The sequence below is a fragment of the Chiroxiphia lanceolata genome, chromosome 27 (genome assembly GCF_009829145.1).
Source record: "Chiroxiphia lanceolata isolate bChiLan1 chromosome 27, bChiLan1.pri, whole genome shotgun sequence".
NCBI classification, from domain to species: Eukaryota; Metazoa; Chordata; class Aves; order Passeriformes; family Pipridae; genus Chiroxiphia; species Chiroxiphia lanceolata.
The window spans coordinates 3362097-3382171 of record NC_045663.1 but is presented as its reverse complement, the minus strand read 5'-3'; the positions used below and the strand labels follow the sequence as shown (position 1 = coordinate 3382171).

At 41.9% G+C, this 20075-nt stretch overlaps 1 protein-coding gene across 5 annotated transcripts in view; it reads left to right on the top strand.

Moving 5' to 3' along the window:
• EPS15L1 (epidermal growth factor receptor pathway substrate 15 like 1) overlaps window positions 1-20075 on the top strand; it is a 49931-nt gene that overhangs the window by 23593 nt on the left and 6263 nt on the right. For 3 of the 5 annotated variants that reach the window (XM_032711861.1, XM_032711862.1, XM_032711865.1), the window contains 2 exons: window positions 43-175; window positions 16265-16470. In XM_032711861.1, coding sequence (XP_032567752.1) covers window positions 43-175; window positions 16265-16470 — 339 coding nt within the window. Of the gene's footprint in view, window positions 1-42; window positions 176-16136; window positions 16203-16264; window positions 16471-20075 lie in introns of those variants that run through there. The other 2 variants (XM_032711863.1, XM_032711864.1) reach the window with 2 other exon arrangements.

The following is a 20075-nucleotide window of genomic DNA, read 5'->3' as shown; positions in this document are numbered from 1 at the left end:
AGTGTGCTTACATCCTTTCTCTTTTCTTTTTTTCTCCTGTAGTCAGCAGCTCCTGACCCCTTTGCCTCCTCTTTTGGAGGGGTGGGATTTTCAGATGACCCTTTCAAAAGCAAATCAGACACACCAGCGTTACCACCCAAGAAAAATGTCCCTCCACGACCCAAGCCACCCAGTGGTAAGGAGGTTTTCTTCTTTTAACAGCCAGTTCCCCTAATTTTCAGTACATTAATGGATGTAAGAACAAGTTGAGAGTCTTCTATCTCGTTCTCTTATATTTCAACAACAGGGAAAGGTGTGAGATTATCAGCAAATTGGCAAAATTGTCATTAAACCAGACTGGAACTCTTCAGACTGGAAAACAGATGATGAGGGAGTGGTGTGACAGATCTGTAAAATCACTTGTGGCAAGATAAAATGGTGGAAAAAAAAATTTCTGTCTGTTCTAAGTAGGCAACACATGAGATTAGTAAATGGCACCTTCAAAATAAAGAGGTTTACTTTTATACAGTAATCTAAATTCAAGGTTTATTTCTGTGTCTGCCAGAGAATATGGTGAATGCAAAAAAATTTAAATGGGCTTTAGAAAACCCCTAGATAATTCTTGAAAGAAACAGGGGCAACAGGGTGTCCCAAAAGCCAAAATACTCTCTCTGGCTCCTGTGTAGCTGAGGGTCTGCAGGGCACTCTGACTTATGGCTGCACCTTTCCCTTGTTTGGATGTTCTTCTTGGGGCATCTGCCACTAGTTACTGACACAGAGGACAAGGCCAGACAGGCCTGTCCTGATCTGTCTGTCCAGGTGTGATCATTCTTGCATTCACATATTAAAAACAAACATAAACCACTTTCTGAATACATGGCTTGTTCCTGCATCAAGTCCATTATGTATGGAAATTCTGGGAGGTGTATAAATCTCCTGAATTGAAAATAAGATCTCTCTTAATGGAGCTTCTACTTCTACTGTTGTTTTTTTTTTTTTTTGCCCTCCCTGGAGTTGTTTTCAAAATATTGAGCTACCAGTGAAACTGTTTAAAGAACTGAAGCCACTTAGAACTCTTAGTTTCGAGTCTCCTTTTAACAACAGTTGTAGAGCTCAGTTGATACTGGGAGGGAACATTCAGTTGGCTCAAAAAAAAAAAAAAACCCAACAAAACAACAAAAACTGGATTCTGCTTATGAATAGGCACAGAATTTTGCACTGAACACGAGTCCACATCTCATATCCTTGATATCCACTGACAGTGTTAGGAAGCACAAAGAGAGCAGACCCATGGGTGTCTCTCTGAGTGTGTGGATTATCTGCCTTTCTGCTGGTGCATTTTGGAGCAGAGTGTGCAGCCTGCATCCTGTTTATAGCAGGCATTGCAGATCTGGCTGGGTTTGCAAAGCAGTTATTCTAAAACAAGCTCCTTGCATCAGGTGAAAAGTTCTTTCTATTACCAAAGTGTGCTGAAAATGTCCTTGCTTAACCCACAGATTGATCCAAGGTTTGAAAGGTATTATTTCACACAGTAGACAGAGCATTGTTTGTTCCTACTCCTCTGATTTTATTGCTTAAGAGATGATGGTGCACACTAGAACCCTGAAATCAAATGATGAGGTTCTGTGTAGGTGAGTATTGATGCAAATCTGTCAGGAAGTGCTCTAGGATTGTGGAAAAGCTCCTGAGGCAGTTTGTTCCATACTTGCTTTCTGTGAGTATTTACCACTATTGAGCTACTAGAGAGTCTTCAGTAATTAAAAAACCCCACATAATAATATGTTATACTGACAAATATCAACCACTAGGACAGACATGAGTAAAAGCAGAAATAGAAAAGCTGAAGGGAATCTTATTGGGAATTATGTTATTTTTCTTTATTTGGTTTTCAAGGAAAGTATGTTAAGTGGCCATCTTTTAAAAAAAAAAAGTCCACATAAAATATTTTAGTGTTTAAAGGGACTAGATGAAGTTGAATGAGTCAAACAAATACTAAATATACCTACATTAACTCTAATATGTGGTTTCTTTTTATTCCTTGTTTGAAACATGATTATTCTTGGCAGATGCAGTGTAATAGTAACAGCAAAGGTGAGGACTGACACCTACGTGAGGGTTTTTTGTGTCTCTTCATTCCCTCTTTTGTACAAATCGAGGAATTTGGTGAACGTGTAGCTTTATTGATTTGTTTTTAATTTAGACGTGTGCACTCAGTCTGTTAAAAACTGTTTCAGTGTGTCCCTTCCCCTCACAATATTTGTGAGGTTCAGCCGCTCTGCCAAAAGCAAATGTTGTTATGATAAAATAGACTGAGGAGGAAACAAAGCAGGGGGTTTTTTTAAAGCAAATGAACCTCATGTGCTTATGCACTTCTACTCCTCCCTTCCTTCCACAACTAAGACAATCTTCAGTGGTTACTTAAAGCATGAGAAATTATATAGTAATATAGTGTGATTGTAGCAAGAGATACAGGCCTGAAGTGTGTGTCAGAAATGGGAACACTGCTCAGCAAACAAACAACAGGCAAGAAACTTCCGCTGTTTCTTACCTTTCTCATTGGTCTGTTTAATTAAAAAAAACAAGTAGGTGATAAAGATCTTGCTGAAGGGTGAATAAATGCTAGTTGTTACCAGACAAACCTGTAATTTACCTTTCTGTTCCCGGTTTGTGCTCTTTTTAGTAAAACTGTTCTTTCTGTTGGGGGGGATTTTTGATATTGAAAAGCACTTTTGTGGTTTGCCTGCGCTGGGGTAGGCAGGTCCAAGGAGCTCTAATAGAAAGCTTTGCTTGCCCTCAAACCTCTGCAGTCAAGTAGAAAACATAAATACTTTTGCAGAGCATTGAAAACTCTGATTTCCCAGGTGGCTGTGGTGATTTCCCAGGTAGTTGTGGATAGGGGAGACTAACAGGATCCTCCAGAGATTGTTCCCAATACGGTGCTTTTCTGAATGCAAAGCTTTTGAGGGGTTCTGTGACATGCAAACGTTGTCTGATAGTCCATTGAAGGGTTCCAGGGTGTCCTGGACCAAAGTGTGTCACAGTTCCTGTCTTGCCCATGGATCTGTGTTCTGTCCAGATGAGAAGGAGTTGGGCATCAGGCCTCATTCCTTCACAAAAACAAAGACAGAGCAAACCCCTGGAGCTGAACACAGGATCAGGGAAACACTTAGAATCATGGAATGTCCTGGGGTGGAAGTGACCCACGAGGACTATCCAGCCCAACCCCTGGCCCTGCACAGACACCCCAACAATCCCATCCTGTCCCTCAGAGCATTGTCCAAACGCTCCTGGAGCTCTGGCAGCCTTGGGGCCGTGCCCACTGCCCTGGGGAGCCTGGGCAGTGCCCCAGCACCCTGTGGGGGAAGAAGAACCTTTCCCTGAGATCCATCCCAACCCCCTGGCACAGCTCCAGCCCTTCCCTGGCTCCTGTCCCTGGTCCCAGAGCAGAGCTCAGTCCCTGCCCCTCCACCTCCCCTGGGCAGGAGCTGCAGCCCCCGAGGAGTCTCCCCTCAGTCTCCTCTGCTCCAGCTGAACCAGCCAAGTGCCCTCAGCTGCTCCCCAGACCTTTTCCCATCCCTGTATTCCTCCTTTGGACACTCTCCAACCCCAAGACTCGAGGTGAGGCCGCCCCAGATCCGAGCAGGGTGGGACAATCCCCTCCCTGGCCTGGCCGGCGATGCTGGGCCTGATGCCCCCCAGGACACGGTGGCCCTTTGGGCTGCCAGGACACTCTGGTGACTCAGATCCAACTTGTCATCCACCAGGACCCCCAGATCCTTTTCCACAGCACTGCTCTCCAGCCTCTCATTCCCCAATCTGTCAGTGCATCCAGGGCTGCCCCTTCCCAGGGGCAGAATCCGACACTTGCGCATGTTAAACTTCCCATGGCTGGGGATTACCCAGCCCTCAGGTTTGTCAAGATCTCTCTGAACAACATCTCTGCCTTCGAGGGATTCAACAGCTCCTCCCAACTTAGTGTCGTCACCAAACTCACTCAGTCTGCCTTCCAGCCCCACATCCAAGCCCTTTCTGAAGGAGTTGTAGAGCACTGGCCCTGAAACGGAGCCTTTTGGACACAGCCTCTGTTACCATTTAGAGATGGTCAGAGCCAAAAAGCCTCTAAAAGGAGTTTGTAGTTCAGGGCAGCTGCTCTCCTCTCCAGGCTCTGGAGATGATCTTCATACAGCACTTAAAGGATCTTCTGTGCTGCTGCCAGCGTTGGCAGCAGCAGGATGGCAGTGGGTCATCGTGCCTGGCCTTGCACACCCTGACCTGGTCACTGGCTGCTTGTAAAGTGAAAATGGGTTGGTTGTTTTGGTTGGTTGGTTTGTTTTTGGTTGGTGTTCGGGTTTTTTCACAGCTGGATCTTTGAGGAGAAGCTGTGACCTGCGTGTCTCAGCAGATAGTTCAGTTCACACTGTCTGTGGTTGGTACTATCAGGCAGGGATAGGCAAACCCTTACTGTGTGGCATGGATTAGACACCCTTCAGATCCATATCTTTCCATTCTTGAATACTAAGATTAAGAGAGGGGATGACAATCATGAGATTATTTCCTTGTATCTTGTGTAGGATCTCAGGCTTATGCTTGTTCTGTTCATCATAAATCATTTTCCTTCTTTCTCACTCCAATTTGAACCAAAGTCTTTCAAGATCTTTTAGATGCTAATCTGATCCTTGCTTGGTCCAAGAGAAATGTCACGTTTGCTTTTTGAGTTAAATGCTCTGTTGTGGGTTTTTTCAATATAACTCTATAGAGGTTAAGAGCAGAATCTTTAAAGAGAATTGGAGGAAGGTTAATAATCCAAACAGAGAATGGCAAGGAGAAGGTTACAAAGTGTGCCACAGAAGCAGCAAGCCTGGATACCTGTGTACATCACAGCTCCAGCTTATTGTGACATGGAAAGATTTGAAAAATCACACTCTCTGTCCCTTATCTGGTTTAAGATTCTCTTTTGAGGTTGAGGAAGATCAGCTAAGAAGGATGTCTTTAGCTCTTTGGACTGGACTGTTCTTAAGAAAATCCCCAAGGCAGTGTGTGCATGTTCTTGCTCTTCAGGGACGTGTCCGTATCCATGAAGTTCCTGATGGATATGAGGTTTCCTAGGGCTCCCCTGGGACTTGGCTGGAGTAATTACATGTTCACCAGGTGGTACTGGAGAACTTGCAGGTTTCTTTGGAGAGGAGTGGAAGGATTTCTATATTTATTGATGTTATATCTTGAATAATGCTCAAAAAACACCAGAGAAATTCCAGATAGAAACATGTGTGCTTTTTGTGATAAATGGAAAACAAACAATAGTAGTGTGTTTCAACATTCTTAAACAAAGGTGTCCTGTGATCTGAATTCCACTGCACATTATTTTCTCCAACTCCCCTAAAAGGTAGCTGAGTTTTGTAGATTTATAAGTACTTTTTTTTTTTTTTTCAGCACTACTGAACTCCTGGGCGCTTTATATTTCTTACGCTGATTCTCAGGGTTTATAAGACTTCTATGAAATCGAGAACAAAAAAAAAGTCTGAAAGAACTGGTAGACTGAAACCTGTCAGTTAAAATGGCATTTGTAGGTTCTCACAGATGAAAAATGATATTTTCTGCTGTGAGCTGCAGATTGAAATCAGTCGGAGTTCACCACTAACTAGTTTCTAGGTAAAAGTTGTTGATTACAGAAAGAGAGAAACAGATTTTTTTTTTTTCTTTTTCTTTTTTTTTTTTTTTTTTTTAAAGTACAGGAAGTTGCTGTGTGGGTGTCAGTGATTGGGTTATAAGTAAAATTCAATGCTCTAGTGCTTTGATCGTGGGACCCAGTGCTCTTGCCCCACCCTTACCACTTCCTTTCAGAGCAGCCCCATGCATTCCACATTGCGGTTATAGCAGCACTGTTAACCAGTGAGACAAACCACTACTGACAAGCATCTGACACACCACTCTCCGTGCTATGGACTCCTCACCAGCTCCTCCAGTTCCTGAAGGAAGTCACTCTCTATCCAGGGAGGAAGAGCAACACTTGACCCCTCCTAATGCAGAAGGTCATGCCCCTGCCTTGTTGCTGCAGTGAGGGTGTGAGGAGGGCAGTGCTGGTGCCACCTCACCTGCCTTTCCTGCGTTCTTTCAGGCAAAAGAATTCCCTGTGGATTAATGCTGCAAGGTCAAGACCGTGTGACCCAGCTCCCAACTGGTTGTGGCACACCAAAAGTTGTAGGATCCAGTCAGTTCCTGGTGATGCTTTGCATCGTCTTGGGCTTTACCAGATATGAATATTCCTGTAGCCCTCTTTAGTTTCCTCCAGAGATTAACTCACACACCCAAGGGACAGAGAGGTGGTTCAGTGCCTGTAAGGCTGCTGGTGCATTCACTCCATATCCACCACTCAATATTCCTGCAGGTGTTACCAAAATGGCAGGATCCAGTTGGTGTCACCAGGCAATCCCAGCAAATCACTCCATCCATGTTTGGCATCCTCCAAACAAATGTTACTGGCCCTGCTCAACTAATGATGGTCCAGGTGCATGTGGTTGACAGAGAAGCTCAGTGACAACACATTTTACCATCAACAGGTTCTGGGCACGATGTGAGTCTGCCTTAATCTTCATTCCAGGAGCGATGGATAAAAGTACCCAAATTTGGGGATGCCTGGAGAACTTTAGAATAGGGTTGAAATTACTTCCCTATGCAGAGGAACATCCCACCCCAAAGACTCCAAATTGGCACTGTCTGCTTTCCCAGGACACTCTCCCATGCTGCAGGAACACGCTCAGCCGTGAGGAATTACAGACAAGGAAAACCTATCCCTGGTGCAATTCCAGAATCCAAGTTAAGAGAAGCATTTAGAAAAAAACTGAGCATAGTAGATGGGCAGAGTTTACTGGGGAGCAGTGGAGGATACTTGAACATTTGGAATCACCCAAGACATAGTGGTTGGGACCCTGGGGAAGAAGAAGAAGAAGAGACTTTGTGGTGAGTCTCCAAGATCAATGACTAGTGAAGATGATACTTTTTTTTTTTTAATTAAAAAAAAGGTATCCAGCTTTGAGGCCCCCAGCACAGGAAAAAACATGGACCTGTTGGAGCAAGTCTAGAGGAGGCCACCAGGATGATCAGAGAGAGGGAACAGCTCTGCTGTAGGAGAGGCTGAGAGAATTGGGATTGCTCAGCCTGGAGAAGAGAAACTTCAGGGTGACCTAATTGTAGCCTTCCAGGGCCTGAAGGGACCCTGCAGGAAAAATGGAGAGACTCTAGAGTAGGTTTTGGGAAGAAATTCCTCCCCCAGGGTGGGGAGGTCCTGGCACAAGTTGCCCAGAGCAGCTGTGGCTGCCCCATCCCTGGAAGTGTCCAAGGCCAGGTTGGACAGGGCTTGGAACAACCTGGGATAGTGGGAGGTGTCCCTGCCCATGGCAGGGGGTGGAATGAAATGATCTTTAAGGTCCCTTCCAACCCAAACCATTCTAGGATTCTGTGATATCAATGCAAGGAACTTCACCACTAACCAGTGTGGAACCTTCAACCTCTTCTACATTTTTATTGCTTGCTTAGAGTGGTTTTTTACCTTTTTAACTTTTATTCTTTCAAAGTCCTAAAAACACAGGAAGAAAATGAACTTTCCAATTTCAGTGTGTCACTTTCTTGCAATGATTATTTAATAAACCCAAATATTTTATTACTCTAGCATTCTTATCCTGTGTAAATGTTATAATTTATATTAAATTATATTATTATATATTAGTGACTGATAGAGGTGGTGAGTATTGTATTAATAGTGAACTTCTTCAGTGCTAATGTGCTTCAAAAATTCAGTTTTTCTTTAGGATGCCAGTACATAAATAGCAGAAAAATACAGTGTAACTTGGGATGTACAGAATCATAGAATGGTTTGGGTTGGAAGGGACCTTAAAGTTCATCTTTTTCCAATCCCTGCCATGGGCAGGGACACTTTCCACTAGCCCAGTTTGCTCCAGGTTGTCCAAGCTGGCTTTGAACACTTCCAGGAATGGGGAGTCCCCAACCTCTGTGGACAAATTTAAAGGAATAACATGTTGAATTCAACCCATATAGGAAAGAAATCAGTGGAGTTATTTAGCTGCTATTTGAAATACAGGTATTAAAATAAATGGTACTGGGAAATAATAATTCCAGATACTCACAGGGAGTTTGTCAAAGAACTTTGGGTTTGCTTTGTGATCCATTAATTTTTTGTAGCTCTGGTGTGTGATGGCCATTTATAGATTGGCATTTCAGAGGTTAGTGGTTAACACCTCTGTTAAAACCTCTTGGGTTAAGGGCTTCAGTTCTGTTCTCACAGTGTTTTCATTACTGGTTGTGGTTTTGAAATATCAAAATATTGGAAAAAGAAGACAGACCAGGGGACAGCAGCCTGCCTTGGCTTAGGAAGCTTCATTCTGATCCCTCTGATGGGCCTGGCTTGTGTGGAGCACAAAGATTTGCACAGAATATTTGATATGAGTGACTAGAAACGATTACAAAATAATAGTAATGATGTTATTGATAATAAATTTAACCAGCCAAGGTGGTAGGCTTCGGTGTTTCACCAAACCACGAATTGCAAAACTTCAAGATGTGTTTTGCTGCCCCACCTACAAAGGCAGAAGAGGCTGATTTAAGCAAAATCTGACTGATCAAGTCCTGTTTTCTTCATCTTGCCAGCTGGCAGATAAAGAGAAACGATACCTGAACCTGCTGGTGGCTTCAAAAAATGAGAAGAGGGTAGGGCTTTGAGATCTTTACAGGTCTTCAGGATCTTAATATTGTGTTTATTGAACTAATCTGAAAACTTTGAGCTGTGCTGGGTGCTGTAATCCATCACCTGCAGAAACACTTATTCCCTAGTCTGGGGTGAGGATCCTTTGCCTTTTCTTCACGAGTGTGGTTGCAGGAGGTTGTTGTCAGCCCCAAAGAAGCTGGAAATGCAAGAAAAATTAACCAGCCAAGTCCCAGAGCAGCTTTTTATTCTGTTGATGTGGTGCAGGGAGATTGCAGGGGAAATTTTGGATGGATTTGCCCACTCAAGTGCTCACAAAAGGATCCTGAAAGAGAATATTCTGTGGTCAGTTTGACCTCAGAGCTTTAATAAGTGGACACCCACATGACCCCACATCTGCACACATGTTCCAGGATTGTCCAGCTAGAAGTTTTTTGGTTAGATTCCCTCTTTTGGGATGTGTTTTGCACCCCTTGAACCATTTTAGGAGCCTCTTGTGCATCCCCAGCTGCTGGCAGAGCCCAGGGCAGTGCAGGCAGCTCACGGCAGGCGATGTTTGTGCAGCCTGTTCTGCTGCTCTTCCTTTGTATTTGATGCTTCCTCCTCCTTCATGTCAACGATAAATATAGTCCTTTTTTGTATGTGTCACTTCTCTAAATTTAAGGCATTTTATGGTTTGACTGTTTTTACAATTTTAGACTTATTTTTCCTCTGCACTGTCGGTGCACGTTGACCTTGTATTGACAGGTTTTAGTGAGGGGAAAAAAAGCTCAGACCTTTACTACTCCTTGAGTTGGGCCTAGAAATGGGTTTTAATAATCTGTTTGTCTTCAGAGTCTTGGATCAAAATTAAGGCTTCACAATTTATTCAGTGTCTTGATTAAAAAACCCTGCAAGCCAAAGCCTTTTATGCATTTATTACGTGCATTTACTGGGTTCAGTTCTTGAAAGCAAATGATGCCTTAGCAATACTTAGTGTTTAAACACATCACGTTTTCCTGGTCATTTTTTTTTGACCTGCACCAGGATTTGCATAGAAATTTGCTCTGTGTGTTTAGTGAGATAAATTTTAAAAGGAAGAAGCCATGTTAGATGTAATGGATGTAATCAGGAGGTGTAGGAAGAAAAGAAAGGATTGTATTAATCAGAAAAAAATAAGGTAAAATAATTCCCTTGGTTTGATATGGATTTAATTCTAAATAACATAGATTTATTCAAGAAAAAATAATGTGAAATAATCCCCTTGATTTGGATTTAATTTTAAATAACGTAGATTTATTTGAGTTGTGAGGATCAATCATTTGCTGTAGAGCAGAGTATACAGAGCTCTGTTCTTTATTCTTGGTGAGATGACAGGGGTGTTGGGATGTTTATTTCTGTGTGGTACCACACACCTGCTTCCTTAGAACTTTCTGAGCACCCAGAGTTATTCACAAGTACCACAGGACCTGTTTACCTTTGTTGTTTTTTTTTTTTCCCCTCATCTGCAGCCGAGAGTGAGAAAATCAGCCTCAAAGTTGTGACTGACAGGAAAAGCTTTTTATTTTTTATGCCTTGACAGTTGCATTAGAGCCCAGGCATCCCTTGTTGTGTAGGATAAATGACTCATGGGTGGAGCACCTGCCCGGCCACAGACTAAAAATTCCATTCACGCTTTGATTCTCTTGTTTGTGCTGATCTCTCACAGCAAAGATATTTCAGTAGTGATGGCTGAAGGAGCCTGTTCAGAAGCTGTTTCAGAACAGATTCTTGGGCTGAACGTGATAACGATTTCTCACCTTTCGGGGAGTTTGTAGAATTTCAGAATATTTCTCTCCAGCGCAGGGGTTTGGGGGTTACGGGCGAGCTCAAGGTGCAGACTTTGCAAATATCGAGCAAAAAAAACAGTTTCGAGGGGGTTTTGCACAAGAAAAATCCTTCCTTCTGTTACTGAAAACCCATTTTGTGCAGAGAATGTTATCACCAAACAGTTGAGTTGGAAATACAGCACAGAAATAGCCCCTGTTGAAGCCAAATACTGCTGAGTGTTCTGTAGAAAATTGGGTTTACTGTAACTAACCTTCAGGCACAGTTTGAAAACTAGCAATCCATTCTTCTGTAAGTTCCTAAAGTTCACTTTATGAAGGTTTTACTCTGCATCAGTGAAGGAGCTGAGTAGTTTAATAGGATGGTGAAAACATGCTGAGTGAGTTAGGAATGATATGTAAATTTGATGAAGTGCCAAGAGGAAGATGTGCTGGGAGGGACCTTCCACTCTGCAGCCTCCAAATGCAGAGTAACAATTGCCCTGCCATGTGAGGGACAGATGTAGAAACCCTGGGATTGTATGTTCAGGTATAACCACAGGTGTGGACTTGACTCACACTATTATTCCTTATCCTCTGCAGCACAACTCTGGCTTCTCAAAGCACGTTTTTCAATTAAGAAAGTTTCCTGGAAAGTTTAAAGTTGTGTCATCTCAGCTCTGCCCTGTTAGCCCATGAGCAGGGAAAATTCTGCTTCTCATCACTCAGCAAGATCCTCCTCTAAGCAGAAGGTTAAGCCCTGCATTGAAACACAGAATATTGAGCAAACTGTAAATGTTTCGTTTCGTTATCGACATCTTGTAATTCACTAAGACAAAATTTGTATTTGCGTCCGACCAGTGAGGTTTTATTTGCCTTGAAACATAGATCTTAACCCTCTAAATTCGAGTTTGCTGTGGGGTAAGAAATGAGATAAACCCTTTGTATGGGTGGAGTTCACTCTCAGTAACAGCACTTGCTGTGGTAAACCATTTTGTTCATCATCTCTTTTTGCTGAAGTGAGTCCTCGGTGTGGTTTGGGTGCACCACTTGGGTAACTGCTGAAACTGCTGTGGTTTCAGAATAGGACCTGTTGTGCTTTTTTCTGAATTTTTTTCCCCTGAAACTATTAGCAGAAAAATCAAATAAGGGTTACAACTGCTTGCCTGCACTTTCGTGCTGCCGTGCCTCAAAATGGTGAGCAGGGTCGTGTAAAAATACAACATTTTCCAGCAAATGGAAGATTAATGCAGTCTCAGTTACTACTGGGAGTGTATTTTGCAGTGTTAGAATTTTACCAGTGTCCCTTCAGTTCAGCTAATGACTTTTTTACGTGGTTTGGGTATTTTTGCTTCACATTATAAAAATACTGTACCCACAGTCTTGACACGCTCAACATGGAAATGCAAAAATCTTTGAGTGCTTGAGTGTACACTCACTACTCTGGGAGACTTACACGTGGTGTAAGCCAGCAAAGATGTCAGATAGATAATTCTGGTGCTGTTATTACTAATTTGTGGTTAATAAATGAGTGAATTTGAACTTCTAACTGAACCAAACAAACTCCTGCCAGGCCTCAAACCCATTTTTGCAGAGCGTGGCAGCATAAAAGAAACTGTAATAACGTACAAAGGGGGGTGAAAGAGGGCTTTGGATTTGGCAGTTGGACTCTGTCAGAAAGGGGAGGGTAACCCAGGTTCTCATTAATAAATCCCTTGGGGTGGATTAGAGTGAGACAACACTGAATAATTGGTGTTTGTAAACATATATATATGTAGGGTTTATTTTGGAGCAGTTTTGTTTCTGAAGTTAAACAGGTGTGTTGCTGGTTTGGGTGTTATCACTCTACAGCAATACAGCAATATTAAAAGCATAAAGATCACACTTAAAGGAAAATGCATAAGGGGGAGAAAGGGAAAAACAGGATAAGGGTAAAGGAGAGTAAGGTATCTGCACCCAGGATAGCTGGACAATGGCACCCACTTATCTGATCTCAAGGTCCCTTGGCAGCATTCAGGGAGGGTTGGGCTTTGCTGCTTCTTTTCAGTTTGCAAAAGTCTTCTGGTGATCTCAGGATGTGTAAAATCATTAGCTGTTTCAGTCTCTTCAAACTCAGGATAGATTCTGGGATTCCAGGGCTCTTTGAGGGGCTCTTCTGAGTGCTGGGGTTGGTGTGTTCAGCTTTGGTGCTGCCCTTAAAATTGCTCTGCAAAAAAGAAACCCCGCTGTATAAGGGTTTCCCTCTTTCACTTTTTCTTCAAAATAACAACATTATCACCCAATTCTGTCCTAACACCTGAAAAAAAATAGCACTCAGAGTGTAAAATGAAAATTGTCCTTATTATTAGCACTAACTCTTGTGACATGGTGACATTTCCTCTACAGCAAAGTGATTCTTTGTGATCTTTTTTGAAGGTGAAGCACAAGAAACTCTGATGCTCTGTGCAGGTTCAAAACCACCAGGACCTTTGTGCAAGAACCTTAAACAGGCCACCCAGAAAAGCCAAGTTTGCTGAACAAATACGTTGCAAACCCGGAGTTTGTGTTAACAGTCACCAATTCCACAAAGTGGTTTCGGTAGCAGAAGGTTTAACCTAAGAAAAGGGCAGCTTAAGAGGGGTTGGGTTTGCCTCTGTCACTCTAAATTGCTTTGGGGCAATACAGGGTGAAGGATATGAGGGGGAATTTTCTTGCTGGTAAGTGGCAATAGAGGAAGGAGGGAAAACGTAGAGGGCTTTTGTTTTGCCTTGACCTTCAATTAGAAATGCAGATAATTTAATTTTCTTGCAGTTCTCCAAGGCCAGGTTGGACAGGGCTTGGAGCAACCTGGTCTAGTGGAACCCATGGCAGGGAATTGGAACTGGATGAGCTTTAAAGTCTCTTCCAACCCAACCCATCCCATGACCTCTGTTGGTAGGAAAGGCTGGTTGGGGTGAAGGGGGGTCTGTGCTTGTGAGGAGAGCAAATATTGCTGGAATTTCCTGTGTATTGGGTCACTTACTTCCATAAAGGACAAATCACTGGCCTGACCTGCCTCTCTTTAGGAGTCCCCCATGTGGTTGCTACCATGGGGGTCCATATATCCCTGTCACATCTGTGATCCAGGATGGAGCATGTGCTGAACCATGGCCAATTGTACTGGAGGGAGCTTTGAGAGGTCTCCTTTATCCTCCAGCTTCAAGGCAGCTAAACCAGTGGGGTTTCTAGAAACCATTTCTCAAACCTCATGGACATGGTGATGAAATGCAATAAGTTCCCTGGGCAGTCTGGAGTATCCTTAAGTTTTCAAAATGTTGTTGATTGTCTAATGTGAATCTCTCTTGGTCCAGTTTGAATCCATTTGGCTTTCTCCTGATGGAAGACTTGCCTCCAGGACTATGATCAGGTTCCCACTGAACACTCTCAAGACAAAACAAATCCACTTCTGTCTCCTACTGCACGTCTTGTTTTCCATGTCTCTGTGTGCTTGTTCAGCTGGGGACTTCCTTGCTTCCCACTTCCCCTGCAGCTCAGTGCCTGTATTGCATCTGACTCTGGCATTGACACTGCACTGCTGAGAATCTGCACAATTCCTTCAGCTCCCTGGAAACCTGATCCCTTCAGTTCCCTGTAAACCTGATCCCTCAGTTCCTTGTAAGCCTGATCCCTTCAGCTCCCTGAACACCTGATTCCTCAGGTCCCTCAGTTCCCTGTACACCTGATCCCTTCACTTCCCTGTACACCTGATCTGTTCAGCTCCCTGTACATCTGATTCCTCAGTTCTTTGTAAACCTGATCCCTTCACTTCCCTGTACACCTGATCCCTTCAGCTTCCTGTACACCTGATTCCTTGAGCTCCCTGTATGCCTGACTCCTCAGTTCCTAGTAAACCTGATCCCTTCAGCTCCCTGTACACCTGATCCCTTCACTTCCCTGTACACCTGGTTCCTTCAGCTCCTCTAAACTTGATTCCTTCACTTCCCTGTACACCTGATCCCTTCAGTTCCCTGTACACCAGATCCCTTCACCTCCTTGTACACCTGGTTCCTTCAGCTCCTCTAAACTTGATTCCTTCACTTCCCTGTACACCTGATCCCTTCAGCTCCCTGTACACCAGATCCCTTCACTTCCCTGTACACCTGATCCCTTCACTTCCCTGTACACCTGATCCCTTCACTTCCCTGTACACCAGATCCCTTCACCTCCTTGTACACCTGGTTCCTTCACTTTCCTGTACACCTGGTTCCTTCAGCTCCTCTAAACTTGATTCCTTCACTTCCCTGTACACCTGATCCCTTGAGCTCCCTGTATGCCTGACTCCTCAGTTCCTTGTAAACCTGATCCCTTCAGCTCCCTGTACACCAGATCCCTTCACTTCCCTGTACACCTGGTTCCTTCAGCTCCTCTAAACCTGATTCCTTCAGCTCCCTGTACACCTGATTCCTTGAGCTTCCTGTGCCTGTTGACTTTTGGGAATAGAGCCCAGCTGAGTGCAAGGGAAGATGGACTTTAGGCTGGCCCTGGGGTAGGAGAGGCTGAGCTGGGATTTAATGGCAGCTGCTGGATAGGTGATCAGTTTAGTCCAAGTTTTCTGCTCTCTTCCTCTTTGATAAATGAGGATTTCCACAGATCTGAGCAAATATTATGAAGTTCATGAGCAACAGCCAAAGTACCTTAAAAGCTCCCAGGCTGTGGCTGAGACATGCCAAGTACTCCCTCTCAAATCTGGGGTTTGTGCTTTCCTAGTATGATTACTCTGCTGGGAATACATTATGAGATTCCTGTTAAATTGTAGTTCAAAGAATTGGACATTTCAAAACAGATGATAACTTTACTGCAGATAATGTCTGTGATTCAGGTTTTACACAGAAAGTTGTAAACGTTTGTTTTAAGAATGTTTGTAGATTTTTCCTTTATCAAGTACACATTGTAATCAAGAGTATATGTAATCCAAGTATATGTAATCCAAGTAGTATTTTCCCTGGAAATTGGGTGTGTACTTGTCAGGAGAATCTTTTTTTTTTTTTTTTTTCTAAGAGGAAAAAAAAAATACATTTATCTGTTTGGTTATTTGACCTCACAGAATAGTACTTTTGGCAAGGGGAATTAAAAACTAACCACTGAAGTTTTAATTGCAACAAAGAAAATATACAAACATTATTATATTACACAATAATTGCTGTGATTTCATTTGTTATTGGGGTGGAATAGAAGAACAAACAGTCACCTACAAGAGGTGGGTTGCAGAGCAAGCACCCCAGAATGAGGTGTTTTCTTAATCAGTCTCTTTTTCCTTGTAAAAAAGTGGTGGTAGAAGGATAAACCAGTCCCAGGAAAAAATAAAGCAGAATGCAGGCATTCTGTAAAGTCACAGCTAAGTTACCATTTAATCCTATTTATCATGATCTGTCTTTAGTGATACATATTTTTACGTATTTTGCCTTTTATATAATCCCAAACTTAAACTTGAAATGCCTCTAATCCTGGAAAATCAAAGTCATACTTGTCAAATTCTTTTGACCAGATACCTTCATATTGGGTTTTATCCTTTAGAATCTTGCTGGTATTAATATTTTGGTATGTATAAGACAATAACCCCCATTTAAATAAAACAACTGTTTGAGGTGATTTGCAGTGAGGAATGAATACCATTATATTTGGTTAAATTTTCACCCCAGGGAGGATGGATGATGCTTAAAGGGTGTCAGCACAGTTTCCTATTTCAGGGCTTTGCATTGTCCATGGTAAGTAACTTCTCTTTTTCTCCTTTTGTTTTTGTTTTTGTTTTTTTTCCTAAACTTTCCAGGTAAAAGCACTCCTGTCAGCCACCTTGGGCCTGCAGATTTTCCCAAGCCCCATGATCCATTCCAGCCATTTGGGGCTGACAGCAGTGACCCGTTTCAAAGTAAAAAGGGGTTTGGGGACCCATTTAGTGGAAAAGATCCATTTGCTCCCTCCTCTTCAAGTAAAACTTCTAAAGACTCTTCCTTGGGGTTTGCAGACTTCAGCTCTGTAAGTTAAGTTCCTTGTCTCAGCAAACCACTTTCTGCTCTGCTTGCAGCAAATCTGTTGGGTTTTTGTTTTACCTGCAAACCTACTGTTCCCTGGCTTCTGTCTCTCAGTACCTTCATGCTGTCCTCATTGTTTTTGTATTAATATTTCTGTAATAAAAAGGCATTCTTTCAATAAAAGAGAAGTTTTTCATACTAAATTTCCAAGGGTTTACTTGCATTTAAATTATTTTAGCACGATGTGCCTTTACTCTCAAATTCTCTGTAGCAGAACCTGTGTATTGTTTTTGTTGCATGGAGGCTGTTTTGTAAACTGATTTTTGGGAGCCAACGATGTAAAGACTCAAAAAAGCAATTGCTGAGAGCGTTTCTATAGCAATTTCACCATATCCTGAGAAGCAAATCCTTAAAGGGAAAGTTTCCCTAAAGCATTTGTAACTGTTTGTGGAAAGAGTTCTGACAATCCTGTCGCAACATTTGCTGTTTATGATGGAATGTGGTCGTGGAGGGACACAGACCAGACAGAGATTGAAAATTTAGCTGCTGAATTTTGTTCCAGTTACTGGTATTTTAGAAAAGACAAAGAAAAAAAAAACAAAACCAAACCAAAATTGTTTTGTTAGAACCGAGATAGAAAGGTCCACCCTGCCCTCCCAAAGACAGTCCCAGAAGGTTGGAAAGCAAAGCCAGGTGCTCGTTTGTCACCGGTGTTTCTAAAGCCTGGCTTTGGTTTTGGTGCTGGAATTGGGAACCCCTGTAAATGCAATAGTGGTGTGGTTCTTATTGCTTCCAGGAGGGGATGGAACCTGTTCCATCCACAGCCTCAGGCTTCTCCCTCCTTTCCCATGTTTTTGTTCTCTGACAGTAAAACACCCAATTTAATCTGCCCCTCATCTCTGCTGGACACAGGTCAGTGTTCAGCAAGTGGGGAGCTTTAAGCTGAATCTTTCAGGTTGTTTCTTTTTAATGTTTGGGTTTGGTTTGTTGGTTTTTTGTTGGTTTTTTTTTTTCCTACTTATTATTTAATATTAAATGTGTATCACTTTCCTGTTTGCTGTTGTTTAGTTGAGGCCATTTGTTCAGATTTTAGTTGGGCCTCAGGGCTGTAATTTATCTCTTTGGAAACGTCCAAGTTCAAGGTTTTCTGTATGTTTGACCACAGCTGGTACAGCCTGTTGGATTTGCACAGTTAAATTCTGATTGTATAAAAACTGGTGACATTCTTAATAAAAATAAGACGCAAAACTTGCTTTATCTGAAATTTCTTCCAACAACATCTTAATTTCTTCCTGCAACGAAAGCCAAATGATGGAATGGAATGACTGTTGCCCAGTTCTTGCCATCTTACTTTTGCACACTGCATTTCTTAAGTTAAAATTGTGGTTTACTCTGAGTGATTGTATCAAATGATCAACCAAAATCTCTGATCCCCATCCTTAGAGGGTCAAATTTGCTGTGCCATCAGGTTTTCAGCTGAGATTAACCTTAGAAGAGAAGGGAAAAGCAGGAAAAATGAGATAATGAGCAGTAGCCACTTGGTAATTCCTGTTCAGTGGCATTTCATCAAATGAAATAAATTTTTAAATCAGTTTTGTGAATTGGTTTTTTCCTGCTATAACAAAAAAGAAGCATTGACTGAATTTGGCTGAAAAGAGAGAGATTTGATCCCTGTTCTCTTCAGTTTATGGGTTTTTTTCCTTGCCTATAACACAATTATGCTGCTCCACTTGACAATTCCCAATCCTTCTGTATGAGGTTTTAAATGTACTGATTACCTTGGAATCACTGAGAATGTTGTGCTTCTCTTTGCCTCGTGGTTGGGAAACTTTTTATTCACGATGGAAATGAAAATCACTTTCACTTACAGAAGGTTTTTTGACACATGAATCAATGTAGGACTGAACAGTCAAATAACCCAGTTTTTAATTGAAATCCTTGACTGTTGCAAAGAAAGAACATGAAAACCTTCACTAGATCTTAGTAGCACTCTATGAAATTTGCTTTTTTTTTTTTGAGACACTGGCAAACTCCTGCACCCAGAGCTTACCTATATTCTCCTTGCATTCTTCACTTTGTTGCTGGCATTAAATACGATTCATTGGAACAAAACAGAGTCTTTTGGTAGCTCAGATTTCGGGTATTTCAAGGTTCCAGCTGCAGTTTACAGAACAACAAGAAAAGCCACCTTTTTGCCAACAGAAAGTGTTCAAATTTCCAAGAAGCAGAACACAGGACTAAACTTTTTCTCCCAATGCAAGCTGGAAATTCAGGAAACACAAGTCAGTGCAGTTTTTGAGATTTGGTTTCCTCAGTTATACCTTGGGTCTGACTGTACTTCTGAAAAAGCAGGAAAAAAAAGAGGTTTTTGATGAAATTACACTTGTGTGATGCAGATTTAGAGAATTTTTGAAACCTGGACATGTACAGAAAATTGTTATTGTATAAAATAACCTGTAAAATAACCTTTTTCCAGGCAATCAGTGGCATTTATTAACTGTTCCATATTTATTTCACTGAGTTATCTCCTGAAAATTTTCCTTTATGCCAACCACTTATAATAAGGCCCATCCAGATTTGTTTCCAATGAATCACTTGCTTCTTTTTCCTTTTATTTTTTTTTTATTTCACTCAGCACTCTTAACCACAAAAATATAACTTGTGTCCCATGAACAAGTTATAATTGGGACTCTCTTTGGAAGCCTTATCCTAGGATGGAAGCTATAGGAATAAAACTGGTTTCTCAACATTAAAAAAACACCCCAGATGGTTTGACCAAAGCTTCTTGTATTTCTGGAAATAGTAACTATTCATTCTCCATCCCAGCTTAAGGATCTGCCTGAATTCTTGGAATAAGCACAGAATTCCTGCTTCCATTTTCCATCTTTACCTTGAAAAAAAATCATCTATTTAAAATCTTAGTGAGCTTTTCAATCTTACCTGTCAGCTGACATTATTTAAATGATAAATGATAGTAGTTTTTCTTCATTTTAAAAGGAAAAATGTCAAAATGTGTGACACTTCTATTGTATTTCACTAACATAGAATGCAAAGGTCCTCCTCTAAATTTTGATGGTGATGAAAGCAGAGGTGTTACATGAAGGAATGTAGTTTTTTTTTTTTGCATCAAATCATCTGAAAAAGCATCTTGAGAGAAATGAAATGAGGAATGATGAGCATAATTTAACTAAATGAGAATTGGACTTGGGTTGAAAGAAATTCAAATGGGCGGATTTATTTAAAAATGCCTAAAAAATACATAAAAAATAAAAAATTACAGATACAGTGCAGCGTGGAAGAGGCAGGGGTGGGGCCATCACATTGTGTGTATGCAGCTAAATGAGGTCTAGCACTGAAAGTTGCATTTTTGATACTCAGTTTGATATTTTAGGTGTGGCTGTGCCAGCTCCTGGTGGCACCGTGGGCTGTGCTCAGTCACTGTGTCCCAGCCCACGGGGAATTTTTGCACTATACATCCAGCTGAAATTTTTCTCCTCACAAAAAAAAACAACCAACCAAATAATATGTTTTCCTGCACAAAAAAAAAAAAAAAGCCAACACAAAGCAGATTTTAGAAGTGGCTCTAATGCAGACATTTGCATGCAGCTG